Here is a 16,948-nt window from a genome sequence, read left to right on the forward strand (position 1 = left end):
AAAATAATAAAAATCCCAGTGATTTTCTACTTGTGCAATTAGAATAAAGTGAAAATGTAAGCACTGAAACTACAAACAGCACACGATCACACATGACCTGTGTTACCCCAGCTGAGATCTGAATGAACAACAAGAATCCAAAGTTTACTCAGTTTATTTCTTTATAAAATCGTCTTGTTTTTCTGCTGAAGACGAAATATTTGAAAGGAATAAAAAGGAAAAAGAGGATTCAATTAAACTTTAATCAGAGAGAACCAGCCAAGAAACAACAGCTGTGATATAATATTGCTTTGGCGCTGAAGTTGATCGGTACTGGTCCCTGACTGGTTCTGGACTCGTTTCTGCTGTTACTGACTGGCGGCGTTGCTGACGTCCACCTTCAGGTCCTTCGAGACGAGTCCGGAGGTGACCGGGTGCATCCCCGCTCGATGAGCCAGAAACACTCGAAGAGCTTCATCACGAAACTTCTCAAAGTTAAACACCTCCCTGAAGATGAAGCACAGCCACAATGATTAAAACAGCAGAAACACAGTAAGAGAATCAGTGCTGCCTCCTAGCAGACACACCTCTGGTATCAATTTCAAAACCCTACATCACCGTGTTCTCAAGTTATCAGATTAACACGATTTTCAGAAAACTTGCTCTGACCTTGAGATTGAGGTCAGTCAGATTCAAACTTATCCACGATTTTTAGTAGAAACCTATGGTCCAATTTGAAAACCCTAGGTAACCTTCTTCAGTTATTGCATTGCAAGAGTTTTAGAAAACTTGACCTCTGACCTTGGCAATAAGGCCGAGGTCAGTCAGCTTGATCTCGTCTGAGATTTTTAGTAGATACAGCTATGGGACCAATTTGAAACTCTTGTCATCTTGTTCTCGAGTTATCACACTCACAAACTTAGGTGTTCATGCCACGGGAGGGTGACGATAATACCTCATAAGTCTTTAAAGTGGAAGGGTAAAAATGGTAAAGGCACAGTAAAAACACAGAAGAAACAATAGAACAAACGGTAAAAACAAACATGAAGGTCAGTGATGTGGAGTTTTGTTCTAGTGAAACTACTGTTGAAGTGTAAGGACCTGAAGAGTGGTCGTGTAAATTTCATCCTGCCCTGGTCGGTCGCCATCTTCAGCGCTAGTGGAACCGCTTCCTCCCACCTGGACCTGACGCACAGCCTCAGCCACCTGGAGGGAGCACAGCCAATCACCAAGAGGCTTTAAGGAGGGGAAGGTTTTAAAATGAAAGTCCCATTTATACCTGCTGAAAGACTCACCTGAAGCGGATCTCTGCATTCATATAGGCGTTGAGATCGTAAATCTCCTGCATCTTCTTCACGTGAGTCAGAGGGAGCGGATCCTGAAGGAAGGAACAGGTGAGTGAACGGAAGTGGACTGTAGGGAGTTAATGTGGAGTGTGGTTACCTCTTGCAGTAGCAGTGACAGGAACTCGATGACCTGGTGGGATGACAGAGTCTTCACATCGGACTGCTTGAAGCTGTTCAGGTCCTGGTCTTTAGCCTGAACGGGGACAGAGGATGGAGCTTTGAGCCTGAACATAAAATCACTCTCAAGAGTCCTCACCAGATTCAGGTCTCACCTGGAGCCACCTCTGACTGAGAGCGTTGCAGGCGTCAGCCATCGTGGTATCGTATCTGAAACAACAGCCAATCAGGACAAAGGAATCAGATTGTTTTTAGAAATCAGAGACCAGATGGAAGTCTGAGTACTTACTGAGGTTTAACAGGAGGCATCCCAGGTGTGAACATCCAGGCGTTCCAGTCCACCTTGTTCAGGATGTCCACCTGAGACACAAAAACTCATCTCAAGGATCCATCTTGACCTTTGAACCCTCCTATCTATCACATCTGGAGTTTCTGCCTGATCACCCTGTAAATATTTGTCTTTTCTTGTAACAATCTGACCTCTGACCAAAACCTGCCAAGCTGATGTTCCTTCCCTCCAGTCACTGTAACTCTGCCTGAGTGTCCAGTTGTTCCTCACCTTGTCCTTGAAGTAGGCAAACAGGTAGTTCTTCCACTCCTCTGTGGTGACGCTGCTGTAGGCAAACCGCTGGATGTACGACTTCACAAAGCCCATGAACACCTCTGAGCAAAACAGATCAACAGGTGTGTCAGCAACTGAACAGGAAAGAGGTGAGTGTGCAGGAGTGTGCAGGTGTTACCTGGCCCTCCCAGCTGCTCCTCCAGGTAATACAGCAGAGCAAAGCCCTTCTCGTATGGCATGGAGGAGAAGGCATCGTCAGGACTGACGTCCTGCAGGCTGGGCACCAGGTTGGTCAGAGGGTTGTTGGCTCCAAAGGTGTTCACCTGAGATATGATGAGCACAGGTGAGTGGAAGGAAAACGTGCCTCATGTCAGACTGTGGATGTGACACAGGTGAAGGTGTATAATGTTTGAGTTCTCACCGAGTCCTGCAGGTCCTTCCAGCCTCCGATGGCTTTGAACTGCCTGAACTGTTCGCTCTCCAAACACCTGCCGATCATCCTCTCCAGGTAGACCGTGTGACCCTCGTTCAGCCTGAAGGTACAAACATGCTGACGTCAAATAATGACGTAATAATAAGCATCTTGTTGGAGCCGACAGTCGATAGTGGAAAATGCAATGTCTGGTTGCCTAGGTAATCCTTTACAGTACTTCCCACCACTTTGTGTGTTAATCAGCTGTAACATTTGTCTGAATTTTTCCTTGTGAAAACCAAAGTAAATCAAAGATTTTCAAAAGGACGGTCTCAGCGAGCTATCGGGTCAGCAGTGGGGACGCGTCAGCCGATACGTTGCATCACCTGACCCTCAAACGCTGGTATTTCTTAATGATTTCTGCTTTTGTGAAGTCGAACCCTGGATGATTTTCGCTCAGAGTGAATCTTTCCAGATAAACCAACCCCACCATGAGTTGATCCCATTTCAGAGAACCCATAAGTTCCACAAAGTGTCTGTCCCAAAGCTGTGACTTCACTCTGAAAACCTACACAGTGCCTGGACACCTGAGCAAATGTGGGCCTGTTCTGTTGCATCGGGTTTTGTGACTTAGAGCATGTCTCAAAACTGGTTTTAAGATTTTATCTTCTGAGGCGTCCATGGGTTCTCTACACGTCTCTGCAAACACCTTAGACCCTTGAGCTGAGCTCCACCTGTTTGTTTGTTTACCAGAAATGCTCCCAGGTCTTGTTGGTCACCAGGTTTCCAGTCCAGCTGTGAGAGATCTCGTGGGCAATCACCTGTAGGACACATGCACAGTCACAGACAGGAATGGAAGGTAATTTAATTATAATGCATGATCACATGGTGAGGTGGGAAGAGTCTTGTACTCACACCAGACAGAGATTTGTCTCCAGCCTGAAAACAGACAGGAAATAGCTGATCAGAACTAACAGTCTCATGACACTGACACATCATGAACAACCTGATTGGCCCCCTGTTTCTACGTACCAGCAAGGTGGGCGTGGCAAAGGTCAGACACGGGTTCTCCATACCGCCGTAGGGGAAAGATGGAGGGAGAACCAGGACGTCATACTGACCCCAAACATACGGTCCAGCCAGTTCCTCAGCTGTCTTCAGCATGGCTTCGGTCTGAAAGACAAGGAACACCCGAACATCACTCCAGCTTCTCTATGTCCTGCATGTTCTACATTTTTTTTGTGTTCTCATGTTGTACATGTTTGTATGTTTTGCATGTTCTCATATTTTCATGTTTGTATGTTCTCATGTTCTGTGTGTCTTCTTTCCATTGTTTGCGTGGCCTCAGTGTGTCTGTGGTTCTCACCTCGGAGAACTCAAACGCTGCTTTGTCCACAAACTCTTTCTCCGACCAGACTCTGGTCCTTGGCCCGATCTCCCTGCCAACCAATCAGAGCACAGAGTTAAGTTTACCTGCTGAAGCTGATGCTGTGACATCAGAAGAGGTAAGACAATCTGTACCTGCTTTCCAGAGCTCCAGCCACGATGGCTATCAGGTAGGAAGGCATAGGCACCTGAGATCAGAGGTCAAACAGAGGACAGTCACGCCTGAGGCCTGGTGATGATGATGTCAGGTGATGAAGAGAAGAAAGAGACTCCCCCTACCGTCTGCCTGAACCTGTAGATGATCCGACCACTATCCTGAGGATCGACTTCCTGTCCATCTCTCACTGCACTCATCACCGCCACCAGGTCCTTAGGGACAGACACCTGAGGGACAGGTACCCACACACATACATACAAGTACACACCTGAGAGACTAATATCAGGCTCTGGGCACTGAGGTGATGCTATGCATGTTGTTCAGGTGTTTGTTTTTTTTAACAATTATTAATAATTTTAATAATTAATAATCAATAATATGTCAGTGGTGTTTGTTTACCTGAGCATAGTAGGTGTGCTTGATGGATGGGGTGTCCTGACAGGGGATCATGCTCCTGCAGTGATGAGCCTGTAAGACAGCACAGAGGGCACCAAGGCTGTTAGCTGCATGTTGTGTTCAGGGGTGGTCTGTACAGAGGACGCTCTGCAGCAGACTGAGGCTTTAAACTTTACAAAGCAGTGAAATCAGTTTGAAGAAGGTAGAAAACGAGAATAACAGGGAAGTAGTTTGTTAATGGTTGCAGTTTCACAAAGTTTCAACAGTTCACAGAAAAACCACAAAAAGTGGAACTTTTTTTTTTTTCTGTTGAAGGTTTTCGTATGCAGCGTTTCAGGTTTAATCAACAAAAAAATATGTTTACAGTAAACTTCAGTTTAAAATTATTTTTTAAACTTTTATAACTTAAAAAAGGTTTCAAAAGAGAAAAAACCTAGAATTTCTCTGAATTCAAATTTAAACATTAAATTTTTAATAATTTATATTGCATATAGCTCAGGTGAGGGTAAATGGCTCACCTGGCACTGGCTGAACAGGTAGGGGTGCTTTTTCCCAGCAGTTTGCTCAGGCGTGAGCCACTGCAGTGCTGTTGCTGATGGAGACGTCTCATAGGTCACCTCCACGATCACATGTTGCCCTCTGATTGGACAGCAGACGTTAGAGTTTAATTAGAAAAGACAGGCCATAAGGACAAAGAGAGAGGAGGGCGGAGTCACCTGGAGAGGTCAAAGGGCAGCGTGATCTCCAATGGGGTCCCCTTGAAGCTGTGTTTGGGCCCCAGGCTGAAGCGCGCCGGCTGCCCATTGGCCGTCACCGACACCACGCTCAGGTCACTGCTGTCCAAAGTCTGTGGTACAGAAAACCCCAGTTACCGAGCTGCTGCGTCAGCACCTGAACCTGCTGATAAATATTCACCTGTCCTACCAGCACAAAGGTCACCTTACACACTCTGTCTTAAAGCTGAGCCACGTCACACCAGAGTCCATTCAAAGAAAACCTTATTTTACTTGTGTGTCTATCTGTCTGCCTTATGGACAGGTGAGGGTTAACCTCTTAAGCAACCATGCACCCAAAGATGGGTGCAAAAGGGGGGAGATTGCGGAGGTAGAAAGACAGAAAACCACTGGGGGCTTAATATTACATTTACCTTTCTACAGGTGACCGTCTTGCAGCTGCAGAATCAAACCTGAGCTTTGAAAACTGTTAAAAACAAATTAGTGAAAAGTCTGCTCTCCTGCATACCTGTTTTATTAAACTTCAGTCTAGGGCTACGTCCACACGTACCCGGGTATTTTTGAAAACGCAGATTTTTCTATGCGTTTGCACCTTTCGTCCACACGTAAACGGCGTTTTTGGTCATTGAAAACGAAGATTTTTAAAAACTCCGGCCAGGGTGGATATTTGAAAATTCCGTTTTTGCATTTACGTGTGGACGAGAAAAACGGAGAAAACGCAGCGTCAAAGGTGTACGCATTTTTTGACGTCACACTGTGCGCCACGTTATTGTTTCGGTGAAATGAATTTCTACAATACTGGTACTGTTAATTCTACTCTCTGCAGTGTTTAAATGCTTACATATACACACAGTTACTGTCCCTCCACACACGACTCGGTTCTGCTTCTATGCCCCAGCTTTGTTTACTTTTTCCCACCGAGGCTTCTAGACTTCTGATTGGCCAACATTTCTGCACAGTTAGGAATATATCGCCACCTGCTGCTTTGGCATGTTCCTAGCAGCGTTTCCCTTCATTTCTGCCTTTATGTGTGGACGGGATTATTTTTTAAAACGAAAACGGAAAACCTCCGTTTTCAAAAATACTCGTGTACGTGTGGACGTAGCCTAGGGCTTCAGCTGACTGGTGTCACGCCAAACTCCATCCAGAAAAGAGCCATTTTAAGTTTTTATGCTCTGAATATATTTACAGAACTGATTCAAAATTTGAAATCTGACACTCACAGGTGAGAGTCGATGGTGAAGTAACAAAGCACAAGAATAACCACAGACAGTGAACTGAACCACAGATTCCAGTAGGGGTGCAGGCTTCTGTGGAATTTAAAGAACTTGGCATGGACACACCTGTTCTATCTGAAAGATATTCACCTGTCACAGTTTTTCCAAAACAAGTTTGTTTTAATAAAGCAGTTATTAAACCCGATCAGTCCCGAAGCTCGAGGATGTCACACAGCGTCACAATTTAAATGCGACGTGAATAAAGATCAATAATTAAGTAAAAATATAAGTAAAAATGATTTATATCAGAGTTAGAGTTTTAAAGAACGTAAATATGTGAAGCTTCAGTTTGTGAAATCACGTTTTAAAAATTTAAAACAGTAAGGTTAGTTTATTAAAGCTGAGTGACAAACTGTTTTTATAAGTCTGTAAAAACGCCTTAACACCAGACTCCATTTAAAAACAGCTGGAATTAAGGTACCGGTACTCCCCGAGGTTAAAGTTAATCATCAGGCACACCTGAACGCTTGCACGGTGCCGGATCACAGAGGAACACCCGAGGAACCGTCAGTGTGACCCGAGGAACCGTCAGTGTGACCCGGCTCGTTACTTCTTCGTGCCCGCCTCTAAGCACGCACTCCCCTTAAATCCAGCGGATTTTAGTTGGACTCTGGTGAGCACTAAAGGTTCCGTTAGATCGAGGCTAACTCCCCGCGTCCCGTTGACGTTACCAGCGTAGAGAATCGGTCCTCCAGCGCCTCCACAGTCAGCGCCACCCTCCCTCTGATCACGTGCCTGTCGAAGTCCAGGTGCAGGTGCAGGTTCAGGTGCTTGGTGACGCACCTGGTGAACGAGGAGAAGGAGCACGGGTCAGACATGACGTTCAGTCCGGTTACAGCTGAGAGACTGGAGAGCCGAGCTGAGCGCGGCCGGTAATCTACCGGAACACGCTGCGCACGCATCCGGACCGGCCTTTTCACAATAAAAGTCCAAGACCGAGGCGACGTGCCTTTGTATGTACCAATGACATTGGTATGTACAGTGTTACATAATAACAAACTGTGCAGTGTTAAATAAAAAAAATGTTTTTTCCAGCTTTGTTTTGTTTTCCAATGTGAATCATTTAACTTGGATGGGTGACATATACTTTCAAATATGTCAAAGTAAATCGGTATAGTTTTCAAAAAATGATTGATACTGATTGATCAACCAGTTGCACCGATTGTTACTTCGGTTACAGAAAGCAGTGATTTGTTCATGATAAGAGATCAAACTTGTGTGGATGTATTTGTTGGGGTAACAGGCAGTAAAAATCAGTAGAAACTAGTAAAATAAATAAATAAAAGCCGGCAGCCTTTGATTTTCTCCAGCAGCGGTGTGTGTGGGTTCATTCTCTCTTGTCCAGCAGGGGGAGCTCTCTCCGGCTTCTGCCCGCTGATGGTGATGGAGGCTCGGATGGTGATGCGCAGAGCTGCTGCCGTTTTGCTCCGGTCGTGATGGACCCATTTGACGGTCCCGGTTCTCCCCGACACGAGGAGCAGGAGGAGGCGGGGCGCGCGGAAAGCCGCAGCCGGTGGGCCCGCTTCTCCTCCTGGTTGGAGTGCGCGTGCGTCGTTACGTTCGACTTGGAGCTCGGACAAGCAATTGAGGTACGTTAGCCTGGCATCGCTAGCATAGCTAGTGATCGATATGATGATTGATCATTGATGATCGGAGGTTTGATGAGTAATTTCAGTTGAAAAACAGCGGCTCCTCTGTCTGTACCAAACTCCATTAAACCCCCCCGAATTCTTTGTTCACATGTGACCTGTGGAGAAACGCACCTGAACAGGTAAACACTAACCAGGCTGAAAACATTCTCGTCTCTTCAGCTTTCATTCAATCAGCGTTAAAATCTGACCGCTCAGTGTTCGCCTTGTCCTGCCTGTACCTGGTGTTGGTCCGTTTATGGTGGAGGTAAATAAAGATGAATGCTGTGTTAAAATGTGAATACTCTGTAAAGGACAGGTGGTAATGACTGAGACACTGAATGGAGGAGACAGTTAAGGATCCGTGGAAGGCAGCAGAAGTAAAATCAGCAGGATTCTAGGTTTGGTGGTGGGACTCAAGGAGTTGTATCTGTGGATTAAAGACAGCTATGTTGGCCTAGAAGCACCAATCCGTGTTTTAAAAAAACGCATTGTTTTCTCATTATTATTCTGATAGATTTTGTAATATAATACAAATAATAACAATATCAGACTGCTCTTGAGCTCATCATAGAACCAATCGATTACCTGAAGTGTGATTTCTGTATTAATCTTAAATTTAATACATTTAAATTAAACTACTGTTTTTTGTTTGGGGTTTGGTTTGAGTTTGTAAGATATCTGCAGACCTGATGTAGAAAACTCCATTTCAAATATTATAGACTATACTTTTTGTGCAACTGCTCATCAGAAGATTGTGGATAACGAAGGGCGACATGCAAGTTAAATTAATCCTCTCTTGCTCTCGATTGTCTTGATTCTCTTGCTATCTCAGATTGGAAAAACTTAAAAACGTCAGAATTTTCTGCAGATTCTGAAATATTTTCCCCTGTGTTCACTTTCAGCTGGTTTATCCTCAAGATGTGAAGCTGACAGAGAAAGAGGTAAATATCTTCAGCTTCCTGATCACCTGTAAGTGTTGTTGATTACACTTTCACTGATTCTGTTTCGTGTTGACAGAAAACCAGTATCTGCTACCTGTCCTTCCCCGACTCGTACTCAGGTAAGCTGAGGTAATGCTAATTAATACTGCAGGTGTCAGAGGTTGGAGGTCAGAGGTCATGTGGGCTGTCTGTTATTTCCCAGGGTGCCTTGGGGACACTCAGTTTAGCTTCCGCTTCCGTCAGTCTGTCGGTCGCCGAACATCAAGGCTCAGAGACGACCTTTACAACCGTGACGCTCCCGTCACACTGCAGGTGAGACTCACCTGGTTCCTGAATGGCTGATTGCTTCAGCCTCACAGGTGCGTAACATTTCTGTTCTGTCTGTCAGAGAGAAACGGCGCATTTCTTCGGTTACGTCTACTTCAGACAAGTGAAGGACGTCTCTGTGAAGAGGGGCTACTTCCAGAAGGTCACCAAACACATCTGTGTTCACCTGTATTCACCTGCTCACAGGTGGTCATGATGGTGATAGTCATTTGACTCTGTGTTTCAGTCCCTGGTGCTGGTGTCCAGGTTGCCATACACTCACCTGTTCCACTCGCTGATGCAGACCATTGCACCTGAGTTCTTTGAGAAGCATGAGCCCTGCCTTGAAGCAGGTAATGACATCATGCTTGGATCATATCTGGGAGCCAATCAGGTTTCAGAATGGCCCGTAACATGTTTTTCCTCTGCTCATCCCCGTAGTTTGTAACGAGATCGACCAATGGCCTTCACCTGTACCTGGGCAGACCCTCAACCTGCCCGTAATGGGCGTTATCTTACAGGTGAGGAGAGAAGTGGCCTGGCTCATAGGTGACAGAAGGGATGTGGTTTACAGGTGTTTGTGTGTCTCATGTTTCAGGTGAGGATTCCTTCTAAATTCGACAAACCTGGGGGAAGTCCGGTGCGACAGACGGCTAAAGAGGTGAGGTCTTGTTGCTTTGATCTTGTTAATAATGTTTATTCTTGTTGTTGTTAATAAAGTTTTTTTTGTATGCATGCTCAGAACCTGCTGCCGGTGCCGACCCTCCTGCCCACCATCCACGAGCTGGACCTGTTTAAGTCAGTACTCGTTAAGGTGTTCTATGTTTCTCAAGTGTAGGTGTGCTCTCTGATTGGTTAATCTCAGTCTCACCTGTGTCCTGCTCAGGTGTTTCCAGTCCATTCTAATCCACCTGCAGATGCTCTGGGAACTTACCTTGCTCGGGGAGCCGCTTGTCATTATGGCTCCATCTCCCACCGTTTCTTCGGAAACAGTCCTGGCTCTCATCAGGTAACTGAGGGGTCACAACGAGCCCCCAGCATCCAATCAGAGTATGGTGTTTCTGTTGTTACCATGATAACGGTGTGTGTCCACAGCTCCATCAGCCCTCTGAAGTTCTGCTGCGACTTCCGACCCTATTTCACCATCCATGACAGCGAGTTCAGGGAGTACACCACCAGGACGCAGGCGCCGTGAGTCATGCTCACCTGGAGCCTGAACACACCTGTGCTGTAAACACACCCTTGGGACACTTAAAGCCTAAGTTTAGGAAAGCGGTCAACAGATGTTCCAGCCTCACGTGTGATTACCTGTTTCTTCTTCTCTTGTTCAGACCAAGCGTCGTGCTGGGCGTCACCAACCCGTTCTTCATCAAGACGTTTCAGAGCTGGCCTCACATCGTCCGGCTGGGAGAGGTCAAGATGGCAGGTACGCCGTATTCCTCCTCTTCCTGCGTGTTCACTGTGAGCTTCCTGTCCGTGTGAAGTGCCATGGCTGTCAGGCGTGTGCTGTTCAGGTCGTCTTCGCCGTTCTTGTTGTGACCTTTTTAATCACGTATGCGTCCTGTCTCTGATGTCTTCCAGGTGATTTACCGAAGCAGGTGAAGGTGAAGAAACTTTCTAAGCTGAAAACGCTTGACACCAAACCAGGTAAGCCGGTGGGGGCGTGTTTGTACCTGAGCTCAGGTAGATGTCTGTCATGCTGAAGGTTTGTTTTGGCAGGAATCTACACGGCTTACAAGACGTTTCTGCACAAGGACAAGATCCTGATCAAGAGGCTGCTGAAGGTGAGCACACCTGAGCACACCGCACACACAGGTAATGCAGAGTGTCACTGATGGACTGTTTACCTGCAGGGGATCCAGAGGAAGCGGCCGTCGGAGGTGCAGAGCGCCATCCTGAGGCGACACCTGTTGGAGCTCACGCAGAGTTTCATTATCCCCCTGGTAAGTAGTTGCGCAATCAGCTCGCATTGCCTGTACTTTATGATGTAAGCATAACTTGTCCAATCACAGAGCAGTTCTCAGTAAGCAGCGTGTTTTGTCTAATAGGAACGCTACATGGCGAGTCTGATGCCCCTGCAGAGATCCGTTACACCCTGGAAGGTAAACAGGAAATGAGTGGTGGTGATGAGGTCACAGTGCTGTCTTGTGTTACACATTTCCTGTGTTTCCGTTCAGACTCCGCCTCAGATCCGCCCCTTCAGTCAGGACGAGTTCCTGTCCACATTGGACCATGCGGGCCCGCAGCTCACCTCTCTGCTTAGAGGTGATTGGATAGGACTGTACAGGTGAGCCTCACGGGTGTGAGTGATCCAGGTGTTTTCTGTCTTCCTGTCTTTAAGTTTCTACTTCCTGTTTCCATCTCAGGAAGTTCTTCAGGTCTCCAAACTTTGACGGCTGGTACCGTCACCGCCACCGAGAGATGACACAGAAGCTAGAGAGTCTCCACCTGGAGGTCATCTGCGATGCGGTAAGTTATCTGAGCGAAAATGCTCGACCATCAGCCAGCTGTGCAGCCCCTAATCCAGGTGTGTCCTCTGCAGGACCTGCTGGGATGGACCAAAGACAAGTCTGAGGTGGAGGTTGTGGATCTGATTCTGAAGCTCAGAGAGAAGCTGGTGAGTTCCAACAGGAAGTTTGTTAGCGAGGAAAAAAAGTTTCATGTAAAATTGTGTTACCGGTAAAAAGCTTAGGATAAAAATTAATTTGAAGAAGTAAAACTTAAAACTGCAGGTGAAAAAGATTTTAGTTACCTGAGAGTTAAATCAAAAGTGAGATGGTTTGATAGTTTGAAGCTGGACTTGACAATGCGTTCACTGACCATGGACGCTAAGGCGTTCACTAACGCTGGGACGTCTGCCTGTAATAAAAGTTCATGTTTGGGGTAAAATCCATCATATTTGTGATGGAGATGATGCTGTCCTGGGCCACAGAGGAGACTGGGGGAAAATATTTTCTAGTTTCTTGTTTTAAAGCTTAGAGATGAAACTTTGTTGTGAAAATGAAGCTATGATAATAATTCAGGATCCTTATCTGGGTTTAATCCAAAGTGAGGTGGTGGCCTGCAACTAGGATGCTTCTTCTTTGTTGGTTTCATGTCAAAAGTATAGTTTTTGAGGACAGGAAGTGTGTGTGGCTTTTCAGATTAAAGCTCGGCGTCAGCAGCTGCAGCTCAGAGACGGTGTGATGGACAAACTCGACTCTTTCATCGCCTCCATCATCAGCTCGCTGCCTGCCGACCTGCAGATTGTGCTCGGCACAGGCGCGTCACCGTGACTACAGCTAACCCCACAGCCAGGACACACGCTTGTGTTCATCAGCATCTTCACACTCCACAGAAAAACCAACATCGGCTCAAATCTTCAGTTTTTGGAATATTTAAATTTTATTTAAACTTTATTACCTGTCTCCATCGAGCTGCTGCTCTGATGTTTTGGTTTCTCTGACGGTGGAATCAGGCTGTTCGTGTTTCACAGAAGTCGTATTTTTCTATCATCTCCACAAACGGAATGTAACACTAAGAATGAAGCTCCACTTTCTGTTTGTTTGTAAACCTTTATTTTGAAATTAAAGTCTGAGCACTTCCTGTCCTCTGACTTTTATTCATGTTTGTTTTATTCTAATGTCCTCCAGGATTCAGACTGAACAGAAAGGCTTTAAGTTTCCTCTCATGTCATGGTGAAATGTAACTTCTTGTGGTCTGATGACGTCATCATAAGCCTTTGATCTTCATGCTGCTGCTCTTTAATGCTTCAGTTTCAGACCTCGAGAAGGAAACCTCTGATTCTTTGTTTCTCTTTCCTTATTTATTTTATATAAAAATAATTAAGGCTCCACATCTGAACGTCTGAGTGAAGATCAGTGCAAACACATGTGTTTGTAGATGTGGACAGATGTTAGAGAAGCTCAGTGGTGAAGTATTTGATCAGTGTGACGTGTGTATGTCTGTCAGAAACGTGAAATAAAACAAAGCTTCAGGCTTCAAAAACACCTGTACCTGTAATCTGACATAGGTGTGTTCACTGTTCCTCACAAATCAACTTTTTCCATCATGTACAGTTTGCACTCTACCTGTTAAGTGAATTTAGCTTCACCTTTTCAGACCAGAGGCTGGTAAAAGCAGGAACTGCAGCTGTAGACAGGTGATCTCACCTGAAGAGGCTGGACCAGGCAAATCGTATTTAGAGTTGTGTCATCATCAAGGCACTTCACTGACGCTCAGACACAGATTGAAGCAGGAAAAATATTTTAATCTGAATCAAAAATATACATCAGCTGATTGACCAGCGAAGGTCACATGTTAACGTGTTTGTAGTGTTTGAAGTCACATGACGCTCAGAGAGCAGCAAACCGTCAGAGAAACACCAGGAAGATGAAAAACACAGATGCCCTCAAGCGCAGCACAAAGCCATGCCTTCACTGGCTCAGATGTCCAGGTGTTCTTCCTGCAGGTGAGTGTTTTCTTCCTCAGGTGCTCTACCTGCGTCCCACCCACCAGGTGCTGCCCTGCAGCCTCGTGACATCCTGCTTCTCCTGTGGGCTGAAATGCAGGATGGTCAGGATGGCAGTGAGCGTCTGCTGGCGCCCGTTGGCGTCCTGCAGCGTCAGAAACCGGTACACAATGTTCTTCAGGTACTCCATGTTGGCGCCCTCGCGGCTTTGGTCCCGGATCAGTTTTTCGAGGCGGTCCCGCAGGGCTGCCGCATCCTCGTCATGGCGCTCGGCGTTTGCAATGAGTCGTGCCTGCAGCTGGCGCGTGTCCTCCTCCAGCCGGTTCTTCTGCCGCCGCAGTGCACCCACCTCCACCTCCTTACGTGCGAGCTGCTCAGCATACAGCAGCAGTGTTGACTCATTGGGTGTGGCCTGCCGCAGTGCCTGGCTGATCGCGTCGGTCTCTGTGTCAGGGCCATTCTCTTTAGGGTCAGCGGGTGTGTTATGAGCACGATTGGACCAGCTGAGTGTGGCGGCAGCGGCCCGCAGCCTCTCCAGCTCGCGGTCCTTCTCATCCAGCAACGCCATAGTGCGCTCACGCTGCTTGTGAAGCTCCGCCTCCAGTTGCAACAGTTCGTCACGGTGGAGTGCCTCCAGACGCTCCGCCTCCTGCCGGTGTGCCTGCTGCAGAGACACCGCCTGCTGCTGGCGCTCATCAAGCTGCTGGCGGTGACAGGCCTCGGCCTCGTCACTCTGCATGCGGAGGTTTATGTACTTCTCACGCAGCTCAGCAAGCTGGTCGCGCACTTCCTCCAGCTCCCGTGCCTGGCAGCCATCTTTGGCGTTCTTGTTCTTCAGAACCACTTGCGCTCGCACCTTGTAGCGCTCAAACTCATCCCTGAGCTGCCGCAGCTCCTGCTGATAGGCGAGAGCCGCCGCCGCCGCCGCATCTGCACCCGGCTCCACCTCCAGGTCCTGGATGTTCTGGTCGGGGTTCCTCTGAGCCGCAAGGAGCAGCAACTTCTTCACCTTCTGCAGCTTCTCCCGCAGCGCCCCCACGTCCAGTTGCTCGTCTGGCCCGAGGTCAGAGGTCGCCCTGCTCGAGGCGGCGATGGCGAGTGTTTTGTTCTCCGTGTCAAGCTGCAGAACACGATCGCGGAGTCTCTGCGCTGCCTGCTGGTCACGCTGCCTCGCCTTCTCACACGAGCCCAGCAGCTCCGACAGCTCCGATACACGCTGCTCCAGGACCGCCACCCGAGCCTCTGCCGACTGAGCACGCTCACGAGCACGCTCTTCTGCATCGCACACCTGCAACACGAACACAGAGATGACCTCACTTCCTGTTCTAGTTTACCTGGTCTGTTAGAGCTTAAACTGTTTAATGTGGTTAAACCAGGTTCACTGGGACCTGTTTGATTGGGACTTTGTTTGGACCTGGTTCTGGGCTCACCTTGCGGGTCTCGAGCTGGACCTGCTCCTGGACCTGGTTCTTCAGCTTGTTCAATTCTTGCTGCAGCTCGTCCACTCTGGGGTCGGGTATTCGTTGCTCCTCCTCGACGGCCTGCAGCCTCCGCCTCAGCTCGTCTCTCTCTTCCTTGACTTGGTTCAGGAGAGCCTCGGACTCCGTCCCCCGGTCCACGGCCTGTGATGTTACAAGCAGGGCGGTGCTGGCATCCTGGAGGTGGAGCTCAGCGTCCTGCCGGAGGTCTCGCTCGGCCTGCAGGAGCCTCTGTAGCTCGCGGAGCTGTTGAGCGTGGTCTCCCTGCTCCTGCTCGCGCTCGTGCTGCTGCGTAATGATGCGAGCGCGACTTTCAGCAAGCTGCTGCTGCAGGTTGTGCAGTTCCGCCTCGTGCTGTGTTGTCACGGAGACCAGACGTTCCTGCAGCTCTTCAACTTCCTGTTTCAGCTGCCGCTTGTCAGCCTGGAAGCTTGCTTCCATTCGCGACTTCTCCTGTGTCACTGTGGCCAGCGAGCTTGTGAGCGTGCTCAGTTGGCTCTTCAACTGGGCGACTCTGCGGTCTGCCTCCATGCTGGGAGGGGGTGTAGCCTGCTGCTGCTCTGTCCCCACGCTGCCACTCTCAGAGCTGCCATCGGGTTCAGATCCCTGCAGAACAAACATGGAGTCAGAGAATAAGACATGACATCATCAGAGCGTTATGGCGATGATGATGTCATCAAGTTCTAACTGTGTTCTGGTGATTTAAGTTCAGTTGTCAAAGGAACATACCACCAGCCTTCCTCCCAGTTCTGCCTGGTCCTCCTCGCTCTGGTCGCCTCTCGTAGTCTCACTGGCCATGTCCAGAGACGCTGCCGTGTCCACGCTGTCCTCGCTGTGCAGCGAGCAGCCATCCTCGGTAAGCTCCTGTGTTGCGATGGTCGAACCCTTCTGGGTCAGGTCCAGGTCCTGGGTCACGCTTAGAACCTTAAGGCTGGCCTCCAGTGCCTCTTTCTCCTTCAGGAGGCTCTTGTAAGCCCGGACCACATCCCTAAAGCGGGTCTGGTACTGGATCAGCTGCTTCTTCTGGGACTCCACCGTGTCCAGCAGCTCCTTCCTGCTCGGACCGCCACCAAAGCTCATCCCGAACTTCTCCATGACCTCGTCCAGGTCTGACCAGGTCTGTCCAGGTGAGCCTCTGATCACAGACACCAGAGCATGAACAGAACCTTAGCATTGACTTCCTGTTAGAGGGGAAACGGAGAACAGCTGTTCAGAGCACTCATCGATCAATTATCGATGGATGGTTTCTGTGAAGCTGAAACTTTGTGCTGGAACACAAAAGAAGAAGGAGGAGGAAAACAGTTTCTCACCTCTTTCTGTTTTTCAGTGTTTGTTTCTCCCTTTGATTGATTTTTCCGCCGCTTTGATCGTCTCTCCTCACACTGCGCCGACAAAACCGGTTCGATCCGGATCACAACCTGTCCGTCACAGTTGGTCAATAATTGACCTAATCGATGAGTAAAATCCGACTCAAAGCTTCATCTGTCAACAGCCGCCATGTTGGACCGAACCGGAAGGGACTGAGACGAAGGAGGCGGGAGTTTACTACTTTGTTCACGGACGTCAGGAAAATGCACAATAGGATGATTTTTTTTTTTTTTTAGCTGATTTAAATTAAAAACTCACTGATTTAAATTAAATAAACAGCCAAACACAACCAATAAAGCAGATATATATATTTACCATTAATATGTTTAACATTTCTGAAAGCAATACAGTATTTTGAATTGATTGTTTATTGGGAGAAAAACATTTTTTCTTATTTTGTACAAATTT

The 16,948-nt window shown here is 47.7% G+C and overlaps 3 protein-coding genes across 5 annotated transcripts; 1 reads left to right on the forward strand and 2 right to left on the reverse strand.

Annotated features, from left to right (window-relative positions):
* Positions 1-138: 138 nt before the first annotated feature.
* On the reverse strand, positions 139-7,283 carry lta4h (leukotriene A4 hydrolase). Its single transcript, XM_040048344.1, has 19 exons — positions 7,038-7,283; positions 5,072-5,202; positions 4,874-4,994; positions 4,359-4,427; positions 4,082-4,186; positions 3,938-3,990; positions 3,783-3,855; positions 3,449-3,589; positions 3,332-3,355; positions 3,167-3,237; positions 2,426-2,537; positions 2,183-2,327; positions 2,002-2,105; positions 1,732-1,802; positions 1,598-1,652; positions 1,423-1,518; positions 1,275-1,357; positions 1,081-1,185; positions 139-486 (listed from the first exon to the last, which is right to left on the reverse strand). Exons 1-19 carry the CDS (start codon positions 7,266-7,268, stop codon positions 348-350), a joined length of 1,929 nt encoding a protein of 642 aa, XP_039904278.1. The 5' UTR covers positions 7,269-7,283; the 3' UTR covers positions 139-347.
* A 422-nt stretch (positions 7,284-7,705) lies between these two features.
* Positions 7,706-13,233, forward strand: dennd6b (DENN/MADD domain containing 6B). Of its 2 annotated transcripts, none has more exons than XM_040048345.1 (20): positions 7,706-7,955; positions 8,900-8,938; positions 9,015-9,057; positions 9,141-9,250; positions 9,327-9,407; positions 9,492-9,597; positions 9,686-9,765; positions 9,843-9,905; positions 9,987-10,042; positions 10,131-10,253; positions 10,340-10,435; positions 10,576-10,670; positions 10,826-10,891; positions 10,964-11,028; positions 11,098-11,187; positions 11,293-11,346; positions 11,422-11,531; positions 11,611-11,713; positions 11,787-11,861; positions 12,388-13,233. In XM_040048345.1, the coding sequence occupies exons 1-20, from the start codon at positions 7,803-7,805 to the stop codon at positions 12,517-12,519; spliced, it is 1,740 nt and encodes a 579-aa protein (XP_039904279.1). In that variant the 5' UTR covers positions 7,706-7,802; the 3' UTR covers positions 12,520-13,233. The 2 variants fall into 2 exon arrangements, with proteins under 2 accessions (XP_039904279.1, XP_039904280.1); XM_040048346.1 differs by lacking the exon at positions 7,706-7,955 and adding an exon at positions 7,963-8,262.
* Positions 13,234-13,472: 239 nt separating this feature from the next.
* On the reverse strand, positions 13,473-16,695 carry gcc1 (GRIP and coiled-coil domain containing 1). 2 transcript variants are annotated; one of them, XM_040048343.1, is made up of 4 exons: positions 16,483-16,695; positions 15,902-16,307; positions 15,125-15,778; positions 13,473-14,982 (listed from the first exon to the last, which is right to left on the reverse strand). In XM_040048343.1, exons 2-4 carry the CDS (start codon positions 16,265-16,267, stop codon positions 13,720-13,722), a joined length of 2,283 nt encoding a protein of 760 aa, XP_039904277.1. In that variant the 5' UTR covers positions 16,268-16,307; positions 16,483-16,695; the 3' UTR covers positions 13,473-13,719. The 2 variants fall into 2 exon arrangements, with proteins under 2 accessions (XP_039904277.1, XP_039904276.1); XM_040048342.1 differs by having other exon boundaries at positions 15,902-16,353.
* Positions 16,696-16,948: the final 253 nt, after the last annotated feature.

The sequence above is a fragment of the Simochromis diagramma genome, unplaced genomic scaffold, assembly GCF_900408965.1.
Source record: "Simochromis diagramma unplaced genomic scaffold, fSimDia1.1 OVJJ01000557.1, whole genome shotgun sequence".
Classification (NCBI taxonomy): domain Eukaryota; kingdom Metazoa; phylum Chordata; class Actinopteri; order Cichliformes; family Cichlidae; genus Simochromis; species Simochromis diagramma.

Coding starts and splice junctions, on each gene's coding strand:
- lta4h (XM_040048344.1), bottom strand. CDS start 7,268: ATGCGTGCGCAGCGTGTTCCGGTAGATTACCGGCCGCGCTCAGCTCGG. Junction 2,538..3,166: donor AAGACCTGGGAGCATTTCTG/GTAAACAAACAA, acceptor TTGTACCTTCAG/GCTGAACGAGGGTCACACGG. Junction 1,519..1,597: donor TCAGTCAGAGGTGGCTCCAG/GTGAGACCTGAA, acceptor GTCCCCGTTCAG/GCTAAAGACCAGGACCTGAA.
- dennd6b (XM_040048345.1), top strand. CDS start 7,803: ATGGACCCATTTGACGGTCCCGGTTCTCCCCGACACGAGGAGCAGGAG. Junction 9,766..9,842: donor TAATGGGCGTTATCTTACAG/GTGAGGAGAGAA, acceptor CTCATGTTTCAG/GTGAGGATTCCTTCTAAATT. Junction 11,347..11,421: donor GATCCGTTACACCCTGGAAG/GTAAACAGGAAA, acceptor GTTTCCGTTCAG/ACTCCGCCTCAGATCCGCCC.
- gcc1 (XM_040048343.1), bottom strand. CDS start 16,267: ATGGAGAAGTTCGGGATGAGCTTTGGTGGCGGTCCGAGCAGGAAGGAG. Junction 15,779..15,901: donor AACTGGGAGGAAGGCTGGTG/GTATGTTCCTTT, acceptor TTTGTTCTGCAG/GGATCTGAACCCGATGGCAG. Junction 14,983..15,124: donor TCCAGCTCGAGACCCGCAAG/GTGAGCCCAGAA, acceptor TTCGTGTTGCAG/GTGTGCGATGCAGAAGAGCG.